Genomic DNA, 17,978 nt, shown 5'->3' with positions numbered 1-17,978 from the left:
TTGTGAAGTTTTCATGGGTTGAACTATTCCTCTGTCAACAGTATGAACTGTTTCCCTCCCAATTTTATTGGAGACGAAATATCATTTACATTTTTTATTCTGGATCACCTAATAAATAGTTATTTCCTTTTTTGTTTAGATATGTGTTTGATCAAGTAATGAACATTTTTTCACACTAGGTTTGGGTAACAGTCAACACTGGTGTCACGTGGTGTCGTGGATGACATTTTGAACTATAGATGTTATTCAAATAACATGAAACAACTGTATTCTATTATATTTTGCTTAAGTCATCATCCATGCAGTAGAACATTTAGAGAAATTTGATATAAATCAACATTCAATCAATGTAAGTCTGTTGACAGCATTCGTCAATGCCCAGATAAGACCTTTAATTCGAAACTTGCCTTATCCCCAAATGGCTTGCGTTATTTTGTTCAGCTCGAGAAATTCATCTCCGTATAAAATTACAAATGGCGATACATTTTTTTTTATGCTGAATAATTTATCGGTCGATTACTTTACGCTAATGTCAATTTTCCACACCATAAATTGATACAATTTGGCCAAATCATACTTATGCAAATTCATTGGAGATAACGATGCCTCAATGTATACAGATCGTTGAGTACTTAAGCAGATATTTCTCAACGCATTTAGGAGATCATTAATAAAAACGCGATATTATGAAAAAGCAACCTTCCTCCTTGTCTGGCAGATTTAAGGACTGCGACATCGGTTAGTAAATTACAGACTAAGAGCCGGCAAGCCTCTGCAAGACACCTTGGTGCAACCTAAGCTCCGATAAAAGATTCAAGGGTTATGTGATCTATGGGAAGGTGGTGAAGGAAGGAAGGATGGACGAGCGGATAAAACGATATCTGGACCCATCTAATACAGGGGATTGGAAGATTTTTTTGCACGAAAAACTAAAAAACTATGGAAATAACCTTATTTTTGAATGTGACATAGACCAACGATTCATCAATCGAATCGCTAGTGAGAAAACTTTTCTTAACGATGTTTTAGCGTCATGGTTAAACATAAAAAATAAACATGATGAAAATCTTGACACACCTTTGAGTAAATCAGTCATATGGAATAATAAATCATTAAAACAAAATGAACATACATTATTTTATAAAGGATGGTTCCAGAAAGGTATAAAATTGTTTGAACATGTATACGATTACAGAACTCACTCTTGTTACAAATTCGATGAAATTAGATTTTTATATGATATTCATGAACAGGAATTCTTAAAGTACCTAACACTTGTTAACTCTATACCAGCAGCCTTTAAACTGAAACTTAAAGGTGAAACTATCAACCAGTTAACAACAGCAAAATTAACTGATAAAATACAAGCATCAAAACAAACAAATAAACTTCTTTATTCAATACAGCAAAAACATATTTTCAAACCACCATCTGAAATTAAATGGCAACGCGTTTTTCCAAACTTAAATGACAATATACCATGGGAAACTATTTACAGACAAACTTTTACAACGTCAATAGACTCGTCCCTACGAAGCTTTCAGTATAGGTTTCTGTTAAGAATAATACCAACAAATAAATATCTGTATATGTGTAAATTAAAAGAAACCAATCTATGTGACTTAGGTAACATGGAGATAGAAACTGTAGAACACCTATTCTGGGAATGTCTGAAGATACAACCATTATGGAACGAACTAAATAATTTCATTACATCTAAATCAATGAATATTTGCATTACCAAACAGGAGGCGTTTTTAGGAATTCTTGTAAAAGGAAAAAACACCCTTATTTGTAATTTGCTTATTCTGTTAATGAAATTTTTCATATTCTCAGTAAAATATAAAAAAGCAGTACCAACATTTCAAGCGTATAAACAATACTTAATACTGAGAGAACAAATTGAATCGCAAATTGCACTATCAAACAACAAATATGAAACCCACATAAGGAAATGGCAGTGTTTAAAAATCAAATAATAAAATAAATATCACAGCAATAATAGCACAAACCGTAAGAAGCTGTTTTTTTCTACTATTTATGATATAATAATACTCATACAAATCCATAGGGGAGAGCAAGAATGTATGCGTGTGTGTGTGTGCGTGTGTGTGTGTGTGTGTGTGTGTGTGTGTGTGGGTGTGCGTGTGTGTGTGTGTGTGTGTGTGTGTGTGAGTGCGCGTGTGTGCACGTGTGCGTATGCGCATATAGAAAATGCATAGAATTTTGTTTTTGTATGAATCTTGTTCTTGATCTGTTTGTTAAAATGAATGCTATGCAAAAAATAAATGAGAAAAAAAAAAGGATGGACGAGCGGATTTCCAAGTGCATTCTTACTACCACTTCCTCGGTAATACTGATACCTTATATTTAATTTCCATCTTCTTGTTTGATAGTTCACTCGTCATGCAACATAACAAAATAGCTTTTTGAAATGAATAGATATTAATCTGTATGTTTAAAAACGAATAATTGAGAAACATACAAATTCATTACATTTAATTACAAGTAGCATTCGCAATAACGCGAGTAACTCTCCCACTGGCGAAAAAACCTCGTGCGTGCTTAATATTGCTAATAACTATTTCCTTCGAGTTCCGGTACATAAACATTGGCACCTCCAATAATCAGCACAAATACAGTGTTGATGCTTAATAACCCACGAAGATAATGTTGATAGATTACCCGCTGGAGTAGGCGAGCACCGCCACGAAGATAATGTTGATGAGAAGGGTAAGCGTCAGGAAAAGAATGAATATAGTCCTATCCAGAATTTCCGCCATTCGCACCCAAGTCACTTCGACATCAATGCTGCTTATTTGACTTGTTTCACGAGTCTGGGTAATGTTGACTCGGCTTCCACCGTTCGCTTCTTTGGTGTCCTTTAAAGGCGAAACCATGTTGCTTTGGGCGTCCTCCTGTTCGTCTCCTCTCGGGAATTCCATACACAGAACCCTCGCACAAATCCTGGTTATCTTGACGAGCACGCACGAAGAACCTGGATTCCCCGGACGATGATGAATTAGCAAAATTAATACGGTGAGAAACACACCGAATGCTGCCATCACCATGAAACGCCCAGGTACACACCTTAAAATAAAGAGAAAGTTATAACGGCTTTTCATCAGGCCGTGAAAAGCTAGTATTAATTAGTGTCAGTATAGCATTCATCGACTTCCACAAGTTCCTCAAAACCTACAACCAAAAAATTTAAAATATATTTATTTTGGGCTAACACAAGGTCCCCGAGGAGGGTCACTGACAAAGGAATGTAAAAGTATAGACATCATAAAATAACACAAACTCATCGAGGTCCTTCGTCAAAAGAATGTCATTATTGAAAGCATGGGCTTACAAAAATGTTCGCTGTTATAAGAATGTCAGTAAAGCTATCAGTGACTCGCAGTAGGTTCTCGGGGTCTCGAGTAAATAATAGACTAACACAAATTAACCCCTTGAGTCGTTACTGCCAGTATTGCTTTGCTGGACTTGAAAAGGCCTCGATGCTCACTTGTAAAGAATAGCAATCATGACTTACACAAAGTCCTCGAGGTTCACTTCCTCGAAGAGATGGTCCAGACTCAGTTCATCTATCCGGAACCCCCAACTCACAATCTCGATGGCGCATTTCTGCTCATCGTACGGATAATACGTGATGTCGACCTGCATTCGTTCAAACATTATTATGTGTGCTATATACGTTATGTACCGCTAAAAATATTTTATTCTTTTTTTCTTCTATATTTTTCTTATTTCTTAAGGAAGAGAATATTTTTGGATTGCGTAACTGACACTTTAAAAACTAAAATGATCAGATTTCTAAGAAAGTACAATGTATTTGATTTTAAAAGGTTTCTTGTCGCACTTTAGGATTATTTTTATCGAATCATTTCATTTCAATAAAGATACAAGAACTTATTGTGAAACTAATCGAAATCAACTTGGACACATTTCAGTCAGCTGTGAAAACAATTAATGGGAAAACAAAAGATATATCTCTAACAAACATTGTTCCTCAGTTGAAGAATATACACACAATGATAAGATCTTTTTGTAAATAACTATACACAAGACTCGAATAAAACATGTTAGCTGTAATACTGACAGTAACATAATTCGGAAGCGGTAGTAATGACAGATATCAACACAAGGGCATGCTATAACACAAACGGGAAGTTGAGTAGATTGCATTTATCAGCATAATTGCTGATATTAATAACATAAACAACTGCAGCCAATCGTATTAAACAGGTTAAGTTTTTGTTTGGTCAAAGTTATCTTAACTATGAATTGATTGGTCAATATTTATCCAAAAATAACTATTTAAAATCAAATCGTTTTAATGAGTCAACAAGCCAAAAGATAATCTGTGGACAGCTTATCAAAGTTTTATACTACTGGCTGCTGAAAAGAAAGAATCTTAGTACGTACGCATCATAACCTGCAAGAAATACGTATCGCAAAATACACATAGCCGTATTCGCCTAGTGCACACGGCCGTATACCGATCAACTAGTGTTATTTCATGACAAGTGTTATTCTACGATGCTAAGAACAAACCAAAATAGTTTGTCATGCGTTGTGTTTGTTCGAATAATTTCAGCTATGCCAGTTATAGCGACGACTGATGATTTTATCTTGTATATTCTTACAACCATGGATGAGATCATGTGCCTTCCGTACATCTGCGGTATAACATGATACATATATGGCAATGTACATATATAAAAATCTTGATTCCGGTGCCATTTTATAGTTATACTATTAAAATATTATAAAATGACTGTAGGAAAACTCATAAAGCGTGCCTTTGGCGAGATTCAATGTTGTATTAATCAAGGTGGAATTCGGCCGTATAACACTAGATGGAATACAAGTATACGGTATATAGCCATTTGCATTGCGAGAGATTTGCCGCGTATATGAAAGAATGCCTGGAATTACATGTTTTAACACCCCTTTTATGACAATGACAACGATTCATTTATTATAATTGTTGAAATTATTATAATTACTATTATTATTATTATTATTATTATTATTTATTTATTTATTTATTTATTTATTTATTTATTTATTTATTTATTTATTTATTTATTTATTTATTTATATATATATTTATTTATTTATTTATCTATTTATCTATTTATTTATTTATTTATTTATTTATTTACTTATTTATTTATATTTATTTTTTATTAATAAATTAAAAAATAGCATTATTGTCATAATTATAATAATACAGCTTGCCATTATCATTTATAACAAAGTGCAACAACAACAACAACAACAACAACTGACACAGCATGGTAATAAAATAGTAACAAAACGTCCATCCACCTCACAATGTGTTTGGAGGAGGCGCGGCGGTTCCCACTCCACCAGTCCCGAGAATTTCACCCTCAAGTTGAGATCCGGCGCTGATATCACCCCTATATTTGCTAATCTAAAACATACAGAACCGTTGACATGGTAACCAGAGTTGTTTCTTGGCTGGTTTCCGTAAAGAGAAACATGGCATAGCCATAGGCAAGTTATTGGAGTGTTCAATATTAAATTGGTTGCCATGGTTACAACAAAACAACGTCTGTAAAGAATCCGGGGGTTACTATAACAGTGATAACACCTGACAACCACACAAATAACGAATTACATGAAAGCAACAATATTTATCATTTATGCAACAACATACATATTTTGAAGATTATTTTGACAAATACGTTTATGTAATATAAATGATGTATTATGAAATTAATATCATGTTTTTGTGTTTCTTTTCTTTGTAATTTATTATACTGTTGTATTATAGTCTACATTTGCTACATAAATATAAAACAAGAGTCGGTATGATCTTTATTTCAGCTGAAAAGTTTAAATCAATATGATTAGTCTCTCTGAAATAAAAAAATCACACTTAAAATATGTATGCTGAATGACACAAACACTAAGCAACTAACATTCAAGCAGCAAACCCTCTGTTGGCGAGAGCAACATTGGGTTGTCATGGTAACAAGTGTCACCTGGCAGGACGTGGTAAGGATCTGGGGAAGGGTCCACTCAACGTGGCCCGTGTGTGACACCCGTAACATTAAGGACCCGCCTTGAAGAGCTCCGAGGTCACGTAGCCTTTAAACATTAAATAAGGTTTTATGTATTTTGGCGAACTTCATTGATATAATATCGGCGTTCGCCTCTCAAATGGTCCTGGTTATACCGCTGATTTAAACACCGGTATCGGACCGTTGACTAAATGGCGGCATTGGTCCATTACTGGCCGTTATATCGTTGGTTGTATGCCATCATCGACCAAGCAATCTGTCGCAGGACAGGTTGCTCGACTATACGCCGCTTTGTCTTAGAAATGAATTCATCATTGATGTAATACGTACATGTCAAAAACATTTATATTGTATTCTTTTAATAGACGAGCTTTAAAAAAATAAAAATAAAAAAGAATGAAAAAATAAATAAAAACAAGGGTCATAATTATAATAACTGTGTAAAGTACGAAGGGAATTGAATGAAGGGTATTGAAGTTATAAGTGAAAATCACAACTTGCCCTTAAACTTGAACAGGATGCCGACGCGGGGCGAGTAGTATAGCCCTCTTTATTTTTTGAATAGTCAAGCTAAAAAAAAGACAAAATAGATAAAAAATAAACAAGGGCCATTATCTGTATTTATGATCATTTGGAGTTATGAAACCTTATTGTGCGATGACCGCGATAAACGGTGTGAAGTATGAAGTCGATTTAATGTACTTCATTGGAGATGTGAGTGAAAACCCCAAGCTGCCCTAAAACTTTAACCAAATTTATTAAGCCGATCAAGAGCCATAATTTGTATTTAGGATAATACGGAGTAATGTATATGGAGTAATGCAACCTAATTGTGTGATGTTCCTGAACAACTGTTTGAAGATTGAAGTGAAATGAATGAAGGGTATAGAAGTTATAAGTGAAAATCCCACCTTGCCCTAAAATTTAACCGCTCACAATGTGCCCTAAACTTTGACCTAAGTTCCTAGGTCAATCTGGGGCTATAATTTGTATCTAGGATGATATGGAGTTATGCAACCTAATTGTGTGATCGTCCGGAACAACTGTATGAAGTATGAAGTGAAATGAATGATAGGTATTGAAGTTATAAGTGAAAATCCAAACTTGCCCTTAAGCTTTAACCGGACGCAGACGCCGACACCGGGGCGAGTAGTATAACCCTCCTATTTCTTCAAATAGTCGAGCTAAATCGCGAAGCTGCTACCCGATAAGGTGTGATTGATATACCCGCATTGTAGGCGGTGCATGTATGCCAATCAAAATGAGTCAATAATAGACAGAATTATATTTCGTTTGAATAATATATCACCTCGAGTGTAAACTAACTTAATACATTATTGACATGATACAATGTAGTATTTACGAACACGAATTTACCTAACTTATGGCTTTATCCGGATATGATCAATAACTATGTGCTACTTACGAGTTGTCAACAATGAGCTCGGGTTTCCAGATGTCGTTTGGTTTTGTAAACATATACTCAATGTCGTTCTTTTCCGTCTTGTTCCATTGCAATCGGTCATCTTGCCACTCCTGTAACAAAGGACACACTGATCAACATCGTTGTAATCAAGAACGCACTGATATCGTTGTAAAAAGTGCACACTGACATCGCTGTTACCAAGGACGCACTGATATCGTTGCAAAAAGTGCACACTGACATCGTTGTTACCACGTATGCACTGATATCGCTGTAAAAAGTGCACACTGTCATCGCTGTTACCAAGGACGCACTGATATCGCTGTAAAAAGAGCACAGTGACATCGCTGTTACCAAGGACGCATTAACATCGTTGTAAAAAGTGCACACTGTCATCGCTCTTACCAAGGACGCACTGATATCGCTGTAAAAAGTGCACAGTGACATCGCTGTTACCAATGACGCATTAACATCGTTGTAAAAAGTGCACACTGACAACGCTGTTACCAAGGACGCACTGATATCGCTGTCAAAAGGACACACTTACATCGCTGTTACCAAGGACGCACTGATATCGCTGTGAAAAGGACACACTGACATCGCTGTTACCAAGGACGCACTTATATCGCTGTAAAATGACACACTGACATCGCTGTTACCAAGGGCGCACTGATATCATTGTTACCAAGGATGCAATAAATCGGTTGTAATCAACGGCACACTGATATCGCTGAAACCATGGGCACACTGATATCGTTGTAACCATGGCACTCTGATATCGCTGTAACCATGGGCACACTGATATCGTTGTTACCATGGCACACTGATATCGTTGTAACCATGGCACACTGATATCGTTGTACCCATGGCGCACTGATATCGTTGTTACCAAGTCACACTGATATCGTTGTATCCATGGCACACTGATATCGTTGTAACCATGGCACACTGATATCGTTGTAACCATGGCACACTGATATCGTTGTAACCATGACGCACTGATATCGTTGTTACCAAGTCACACTGATATCGTTGTATCCATGGCACACTGATATCGTTGTAACCATGGCACACTGATATAGTTGTAACCATGGCACACTGATTTAGTTGTAACCATGGCACACTTATGTCGTAAACATGGCACACTGATATCGCTGTAACCATGGCACACTGATATGGATGTCAGCATGGCACACTGATATCGTTGTAACCTGGGGCTAACCGATATCGCTGTAACTATGGGCACACTGACATCGCTGTAACCATGGCACACTGATATCGTTGTTAACAATGGTACACTGATATCGTGATAACCTGGGGCAAACTGATATTAATGTTATAACCAAGGGCGCACTGAAGTCATTGTAGCCAAGGACACACTGATATCGTTGATGTCATCGTTATCATGTGTTATTTGTTTCAACAAATGAAGGTTGCGTCAACATGCCGGGAATAATCAGTTGAATTCAGACCCCAAATTGTGCTCGTGGTCGCTTCCGTCTGTGGTACAAATGTAGGTACATAATTTAAAGACATCTTCTTTAAATGTGTGTACACTTACCAGTGTAAGCCAGCCCGCTACAGATAACTTTTGGCCTTTTATGTCCTGGAAAACAAATGAATCAAGCTAAGTAATTAAGAGACTCAGATATTGAAATAAGCAAGTAACTGAACAACAGTCGCGAACGTTTGGACATATACGGACGTACACAGTATATCTCAATTAATGAAAATCGTGAATTATTATCATTTACTGTGCATATACTTGTACGGAATGTTTAATTTGTACAGCTGTGTCTTACAGCATTTACTTAAGTTCACACCAAATTGATAACTTGTTCATCGGATTTCCCGCACCTATTTTTTTATCACTTGCGCCCGCACCATCTAAAAAAATAGTTATTTTTTTTACAAGCGCTAATTTGTTAAGTAGAATGTAGCCCCCCCCCCCCCCGCGTTTTTCGATCGTAACAATAATCAAAGCACCGGCACTAATTTGGCAACGATGTAAACATTTCATTTCCTGATTCTTGAAAATTACGTCAACAAATGACAATTCTACGTTACCACCATTTAAAGTTTGATTAAATTTTGGACAAATGTGTTTGTTTTAATTTGCCTCACGCAAAAAGTAAACGTATATATACTGGGCAAGAAGTGCTGAATTTTATCGTGAATGACAGTGATTATCCAAAGTTTTAATTTGGTTCGGACATGTTTGACGGGAATTCGGATGACCGTTACAAAAAACTGGAAAACTGGTTTTGAGTTCTCTCATTTATGAAATAATTTAAAGAAATACATTTGCTTGATCTCAAATAGCATTTGTTTGATCTAAAAACTAATATTTATATATAATTATCTTTTAGTGTTATCATTCTTTCACTGGATGTTATCCTTGTACTGTTTACAATATCATTGTTTAGTTAATAAGTGAATAAAATGTGAGCAAAAGTGAGTTAAATCACTATATATATATTTGTTCGCTCTTCGCTCGCTCTTCTTTTTGCTAAATGCAAAACGAATATTTTTATTATTATTTCGCTCGCTCGCCCCATTATTTTTTGGAAAAAATCCGATGAACAAGTTATCAATTTGGTGTGGCCTAAGGGATTCATTCACAGATGGTGGCAATACTTTGTTTCAAACTTTGTTCAAATTGAGCTTATTTGCTTACATTCATCAACTACATGTAACATGAAACAACAACTGTTGTCAGTCAATAATATTTACTTTCATAATTTTAATAAAAATATTATCAGTAAATGTTGATATTTCATCAATACTTCAATAATTTTGTGCAATTTTCACCTAAAATTATATTTTTTCGAAATCGTACCCAATATAACATGAATCAGTCGATTTTAACTAAACCCTACAAAATTGTATCGGACACGATTAGAAGATAACTGTGTATCCGAGTTAACTCCTATGATAACTTACCAATTCATCAATAGCCAGCACGTTAAGCCCTATTTTCACGTGCGTCACTTCCGCCGGGCGAGATATTGGGTCATAGCCGGAACTGTACACTGTCTGGTTCCGGATTTCCGTTTCCATAGCAGCAGAATACGCGCCATCAGCAACTGTATAAATGAAATTCACTTCTTCTATTAGTTTAATGTTGTGGAACTAATGTCGTTTACTGCGATTCATTATTGATTTATGATATTAGATGTTTTAGTACAACAACCGCTATATAGCTAAAGTTTTTATTTAAGTATTTAGGCATAAATACGGTAATTAATAAACGATCTCTGACGTCACTCTTTTCCCAGAATTTCTGATAGGTGGCGCTGTTTTAAGCGCTTTCATTGTTAAGCACACCGCCTGTCGAGCGGTCATTTTTATAGTTGAAATAAAAAAAACTCCAAAGTCTTGTCAAAAATATGTGTTTCACAATCTGGATTGTCACGATTTGTATTTTTGACATGACATTAATCATATGCATAGCAGTGCGATTTTCTGTATCGGCAGTCGAGTTTAGGAGATGGACTAGTGTCGGGTTTTGAGACGGATTGGAGTTGGCCAGATCGTGACTGACAGTCTTGCTCGAACTATGTTTGTTGTAATAACTGAATAAAACATGAAACTGGGAAACAGTGTCGTTGTGTTCAAATTGAGTTGAGTTGAGTTGAATTGAGTTGGACTGTTGAGAGTCGTTGGCTGTAACGCTACAGTAGTCCAGTGGAAAGTCACTTGACTATCAACCTAGGGTCGAAGGCTGATCCCCTTATTCACCACTAAAAACTTTTAATGCTTTTAATGTTTAAGGGCTGTTTGCGTGAATTCAATCAGGGCTTCCATGTGTTGTTGGTATGCATCACCGCACGTGAAAGAAATAGGGTTGTTCTAAGCAGGGATAAATTCTATCTTTGTTATACATCCAGCTAGATAATAATGGCTGATACTTTCACTTCTGCAAAAATCCAGGCCTGGGATAGTCCTTTGGTTGCGTAAATAAATCAAAAGCCAAATGTTTGTAAATCGGATGCAAAATGCACATATGTTTGGAGACAATATATCTTTGTCAGACAATGTAGTTTAAATGTACAATCTTTATATAGTGATTACACTGAAAAATCTGAAAATCTAGATAAAATAGTTATCATTATGGTAAATTTAGTTTCAGTTATAAGAGTTGTAATAAGCAATTACAACAATAAATCATGGACGGTGAATGGCCGAAATTCATACCAGCTCATATATATATAGCACCGTGTACCACAGTGGCTTAAGAGATTAACCTAAATTTCCGAATCTTGCATTTAAAAAAAACAACAGCTTTTTTCATCCACGAACCGGAAATAGATTATTAACAGCTACGTCATCAGCTATAATTTTGCGTGAGAGGCGTCTCACGGGTAGCAGAGTAGACATATAACACTCTTTTCAAAAAGAGGGTACTGGCAGTTTAAATGAAAGTTGAAACGAAATGTGTTTTCTGATTTTTTGGTGACGTACGCGTCAGACCTCTTTAGCAATGTTTTAAGACATTCTCGTGTACTATCGATGCTGCGGGTCTGCTAAGATAAGGCCAAATAAAAAATAGGTGCGTTTCAGGTAACGCTGCCAAAACAATAGGGTAGGTAGGACGGAATATTTTTTTTTTTTTTATTATTTTTTTTTTGATATATTGATTTCAGTAACTGTTGACTCAGACAGTTACAAAAATAAAAGTCATCAATTTTCAGGTCTATCAGTAGTTTTTTAAACATGTTCCATGCTTCAAAGGAAACATTCTTTATTTGTCTGGTTAAATACTTTGACAATGATGGTTGGATTTCAACTAAGTTATGGTACACCACTCTGCTATTATTTAAGAATTTCCAGGAACGGTTTTACTTTTCTTCATGCACCCTTTTGCTTCCAATCACCCTCTGTAGAATGCTAACCTCCCTGTAACATAATTACATGAAGAGTGGGACAGGAAATTTACCATATAAGCCATCAGCCAAGGAAACCTCAATGCTGTCAAGAGGACCTGGGGGTTCAGGTTTGAAGAACAAGTAAGATGCAGGTTTTATTGCCAAAATTGCACAATTAAGTCTGACATATCAATCCGAAAGTCAGTATCTGACACATTTGTATCTGACAAGAAAATATAGTTCAAGAATTGAAATATACATGCCACACAAGCACAAACTACCCGTAATTCACCTTAGAGTTCGGACAATCTGAAATTCGGACATCCATTATTATTTTCAATTTTTTATTTTTATTTTAGGTACCTAATTTTTGGACACCCAAAGGACATCGATTGTAACTTTTACAGTTACTTAGTCTCACAGACAAAACTTATTGATCTTTATCGTTACAATGCCTGGCTAGATTACCTAACCGTATACATCACTGTGATAAGTTAGTTAGTTACTACCCATCCTAAACGATTTATTGCCTGTTGAAAAGGATGTGTGATATATTTAATGGAGGATTAAAGAAACAACAAGGGCAATCAAGAGATTAAGAAAACACAGACATGTCATGTTTGTAAAACGATCCGCCAACAAACTTTGAAACTTGTTCCACACTTTTAATATAGACTTTATGAAGCAATAATCGTACAGTAATACTCACTGTAACATCAATAGAACAATAAAAGTCAACACATTCAATGATACAGGTAACTATTTAATGTGATGAATTAAAGTTAGACATGCAATACGAATTACAATCGAAAACACCACTCAGAAACATTAATCCTGCATAGCAATATCCATGCTCTCCATGAGATCCTCGTGGGTATAACTGAGAGTTATTTGACGTCACACAATGTGACTGTTTAATCTGAAGCCGATAAAAGGTGTTTATTCATTTCAATGCATGTACAAAATGGTGTTGAATGGGATTTTAATTAACTAGATGAAGGAGTTACACTTAATAACCATTGATAACTACGGATAAATTAATAAGTGGTAAAATGCAGACATGAAGAAAAAAGACAGGTTTACCATACATGTAGATAAAATGTAAAAATGGTTATTTTCAATGAATTTGGAGAGCGAAAAATTAATTATTTTAAGGTGTCCTACCTCTAAGGTGAAGTACGGTAAATACATTCAGAAATCCAACTCTTACTAATATTGTAAACTTTACGTACATACATTTCGTAACAAATGCTTTTCGTACCCAAATCACATTTTTTTTCAGGGGAAAATAGGTTAGGGTCGGCGGGAAAAAATAGGGTCGGTCGGGTAACCTGAAACAGACCTATTTTTTATTTTGCTTAACCGATTTTCATTTTAATAGTTTATTATTCACTCGTTTTTTTAGTACACACACTTTATGAACATTAATCAATGAACTTTCATCATGCATCTATGTTCCAAAAAATAACGAAATCACATTTAAATTGAACATGGCATAAATACATAACAAATTACTACGCAGCCATTATTTGAATGAAAAAAGTGTTAGCAAAGTTATTGCGGATACTTACTGGATAAAAACAGTTTCCTTAGTTTTAGAGTTTGTTTCATGAAACATGGGTATTCAGTCTTCCCTCACTGTCAGAGACCAATCTGGTTCTCTTGAAGAAATGTCGTTTTCCAGGTAAAGAGTGGAGACCACGCTAGGTTGTGGATAAATTATGTAGCGTGGGTGGGGTTATAATTAATCATTTTGATTGTGAATTGTTGTGTGGATTTTGCGGAAATTCTTAGTTCGTATTACAACGACAAACAATTTAAAATGGTATTTGAACGATGATACTACATCTTAGTTATGTTCGAACAGTTGTTTTCGTAATATGTTTTTATAAAAGCAAATGTTTCAGCTTAAGTTCAAGAAAACGTTTGAACAATAGGATTACCATTTTTCTTATTAACAGTTAGTTGTTTATTTCCAAATTTATCTTTATCAATATCAAATTGGTATTTTCACTGTTGTTATTTCACTTCTAAAACTACACATTTTATCGCAAAGCATAACAGAAAATGTTTCCCTTTTTAGTTTTATATATCGAAGTTATCGATAGTCTGCCTCGGATTTAAAAAAAAAGAAAATGGTTCTGTATAAAGAAAATATTATTACAGTGTAAAATGATTGTATGATTGGCATAAACTAATTCAATCTGTCTAACAGGGTAAAGTTCTAACAGTCATAACATATTTGCAAAAATATATAATCTATCAATTGGCAACACTCTCCAATGTTCCAAAGTTTTTGTTGAGTCCGTCAGGGAGAAAATAGTTCTCCGATTTTATTTTCTACTTACCATAACGATTAGGACGAAATCCTTAAAAGAACATGTTCAGGTGTTTCTGATAGAAGTGAATGAAAATGAAGCAATGATGTATCTTCAATTACTTATCCTCTTGTACGCTGACGAAACTGTTCTCTTTCCATACAATGAAAGTGTTTTTCAACAAAGTCTAAATTGTTTTCAAAGACTAAAACAATTGTTTTTGGTGCCAGAAATTTTATTTTGGCATTGACATCTATAGATATAGAGACAGTTAAGGAAAACAAATAAATACATGTCTATTTCTCGTCCACTGGAAGCTTTAAAAACTACCGTCAACATTTTATTAGCTAGGCTAATTAAGCAATTAATACTGCTCGATTTCTCAGAAATAATAACCTATACTTTTCTTTAGGCATACAACTCTAGTTTTTATGCTACTATTGTTCCCGTTCTTACGTACGGATGTGAATCCTGGGGATTTGAAAACCTTGATCTGTTGGAGCAACTTCATTGTATGTTTGCACCGGATTACATATAAGAGAAAGAGTACTCTACGCTACATGCGCTACTCGGAATTTTGTAGATACCCTTTATGTTTTAGTCTTAAAACCAAAATGGTAAGTTAATGGAGTAAATTTATTTCATCCCATAACTCAAAAACAAGTTTGTTGACCTATAATTGCATGTTACATAGTAATAATTCAGTCGATGTTGATTATAACAAGTCATTTGATTTAATGGGTTGATTCATACGTTTGGCTTAACCAGTACCTGCAAAACATGTTAGTATAATTCTTTAAATCTAATCTTGTAGATAATTTTCAACAAACTTGTTTTGAACAATTTTATATTTCTTCTTAAGGTAGAATGTATTCTCTGTTTAAGTCTGATGTAAAATTAAAAGAGTCTCTTTATATCTTATCAGAATCTCCACTAATTTCCTGTCGAAGTCGGTAGATGGAGAACAAAGGATGTACCACATGTCAATAGAATGTGTAGTCTTTCTAGTCTAAACAAAATTGGTGACGAAATGCGCTATTCACAAATATGTCCACTTTTTAACACTATTAGAAAAAAGTATACATTGTCGTTTTAACTCAAGACCTAATGTCTTGGATTTAGAGAAGTTTTTAACTGTAAGAATCAGGATATCTTACGAAAAACAGCATTTGTTTGTTAAAATCTTAGTTCATCACTTAAATCTGCACTCTCACATATTGAACGTTTTGACAACCCATGGAAACTTGTTATATAAGACTGCTGACAAGAAATTAGATCGCGGTTTTTTATATTTATGTTCAAAACATGATGTTTTACGCATTTTTCTTAAACCGTTAGTAACGGTTTAAGCCATAAAACATTAATTTTCGAACAGAAATATGAAAAACTACGATCTGATTTTTTGTAAGCAATCTTATATCAATGGTTTGCAGAAATTTGCTCTTTCAAGGACAAAAAATAAAGTTGTAAAAATGGTATATCTGTGAGAGTGCAGCTTTAACACGAAGTTGATAATGTTTTGAAATATGTTTTTTATCTTAATACTGTATTGTTTATAGTGTATTAAAATAAGTGAATTTGATTAACCATTACCTTTTTATTAAAAATGTATTATTTGAACTAACCACATTCCATCACCTAATCATAAATATTTTGTATAATGATTATAGATTCCAAACCTGTTGTGAAGCCGCCTTTAATCCACCGCTCTATACAGTGTCCTCATGTAGTATGATATTCACATGTTTTTACTAAATTTAAACTGTGATATAATAAAAGAATATTGAGTTGAGTTGATTTGAGTTGTAACTATTTTATCAGCTGTCACAATCGTAAAGCTGTAATGAGTGCATACATTCAAGGCAAAGTCATTGGTTGTTTTTCCATCTGCATCATATTCGATTGTAAAAACTGTCTGTTTTGTATATATCTGTACAACTACACAGCTTTGCATTTTTAATACAATTTATGGCATAACAGGTTTTTGTTTAATTACAAACCTTTTATTGCCTTTTTCATTATGATTTTCTGGGTAAACAATTATTGACATAAGTTTTTTTTAAATAATTATTATTATTATTATTATATTATTATTATTATTATTATTATCATAATTATTTTTTTACTTTTCTTTATTATTATTATTATTATTACTATTATTATTATTATTATTATTATTATTATTATTATTATTATTTATTATTATTATTATTATTATTATTATTATTATAATAACATACCAGTCAGAAAAATAATAAGTGTGATAATCCCTATTTCCAGATGGTACATCCTCGCTATCAACTATCCTGCCACTAAATGTCTGAATGCCTCTGGAAAAGTATGGTTCCAAACCAATAATCTCTGGGATTGGGCTGCTAAATATGTTCGACTTTCTGCGCGAGACTCCTTTTAAATAGAAGTCCACCCAGTATCTATTGTTTAAAATACACGCATCGGATCTGTATAACACAGCATTTAAGCAAATCATACGATGGCAATATTACCAAATATTATTAATTTATATTGTTTACACCTATTTCAGATCAAACCAATTACTTCCGTTACTTTAAGGGCGTGGACTTGAATGGACCTTGGTCTGGGCGATCCTGGGCCCCGTTTCATTAAACATCGTAAGGCTCAAGATCATAATTGTGTAGGCGTAACTCCGTTTGTTTGTTTTTCGGCGTAAACTGCGTTTCACACAAAAATATAGTAAGAACACTATACGAAGAGATTCTGCCCGTAACATTACGGTTGCACCCGAGCGCTCTTAGCAGCGTAAGGTTTACGACTTAGATTTCTTAATTAAACGGGGCCCTGGGGCTTAGGCGGACTTTGTGCTATGTCAAACGTTGACTTGGGGGAACCTTGGGTTAGGGGGACATTGGGCCTGAGAGGCCATAAGCTTGGCCGGACCTTGGGCCTAGGCGGACCTTGTGCCTGGGCGAACATTGGGTCTGGGCGGACATTGGGCCTGGGCGGACATTGGGCCTGGGCGGACATTGGGCTCCTCTTACAGATTACAACAACGCGCGTTCGTTCTTTATCACTATATTCGTACAAGACTTATACGCTTTTCATAAAACAGTTTATGTTATTTCCTGTTTTGAGCCTTCAAAAGCAATCATTGTTACATGTTCCTTAAAACTTTGTTTCTTGAAGTGATTGCTAATGTACTGTATTTGAGTGTTTTGGTATGATGTTTCGAAATTGTGTCAACACTAGTAACTATTTGCCAAAAGCGGAGCTTAAAGCTGTATTGAAAATAAACGTGGTACTGAAACGTTCACTCAACAATGAGTGTCTTTCA

The 17,978-nt window shown here is 34.8% G+C and overlaps 1 protein-coding gene across 2 annotated transcripts; it reads right to left on the bottom strand.

Annotated features, from left to right (window-relative positions):
- Positions 1 to 2,191: 2,191 nt before the first annotated feature.
- Positions 2,192 to 17,029, bottom strand: LOC128243176 (acetylcholine receptor subunit beta-like). Of its 2 annotated transcripts, none has more exons than XM_052960773.1 (7): positions 16,909 to 17,029; positions 10,426 to 10,568; positions 9,044 to 9,088; positions 7,486 to 7,595; positions 6,021 to 6,126; positions 3,539 to 3,663; positions 2,192 to 3,090 (listed from the first exon to the last, which is right to left on the bottom strand). In XM_052960773.1, exons 1-7 carry the CDS (start codon positions 16,955 to 16,957, stop codon positions 2,682 to 2,684), a joined length of 987 nt encoding a protein of 328 aa, XP_052816733.1. In that variant the 5' UTR covers positions 16,958 to 17,029; the 3' UTR covers positions 2,192 to 2,681. The 2 variants fall into 2 exon arrangements, with proteins under 2 accessions (XP_052816733.1, XP_052816740.1); XM_052960780.1 differs by lacking the exon at positions 6,021 to 6,126 and adding an exon at positions 5,341 to 5,446.
- Between the last annotated feature and the right edge of the window lie 949 nt (positions 17,030 to 17,978).

This window comes from Mya arenaria, chromosome 2 (genome assembly GCF_026914265.1).
Source record: "Mya arenaria isolate MELC-2E11 chromosome 2, ASM2691426v1".
NCBI lineage: Eukaryota > Metazoa > Mollusca > Bivalvia > Myida > Myidae > Mya > Mya arenaria.
Note: the sequence above shows the minus strand (reverse complement) of the source record. Positions and strands in the feature narration are given on the sequence as shown.

Excerpts from the sequence above, each read along its gene's own strand:
- LOC128243176 (XM_052960773.1), bottom strand. The coding sequence starts at position 16,957 with ATGTACCATCTGGAAATAGGGATTATCACACTTATTATTTTTCTGACT. Across the intron at positions 10,569-16,908 it reads ACTTATTATTTTTCTGACTG|TTGCTGATGGCGCGTATTCT; the intron begins GTATGTTATTAT and ends TCATTTATACAG. Across the intron at positions 9,089-10,425 it reads TGCTGGCTATTGATGAATTG|GACATAAAAGGCCAAAAGTT; the intron begins GTAAGTTATCAT and ends TTTGTTTTCCAG.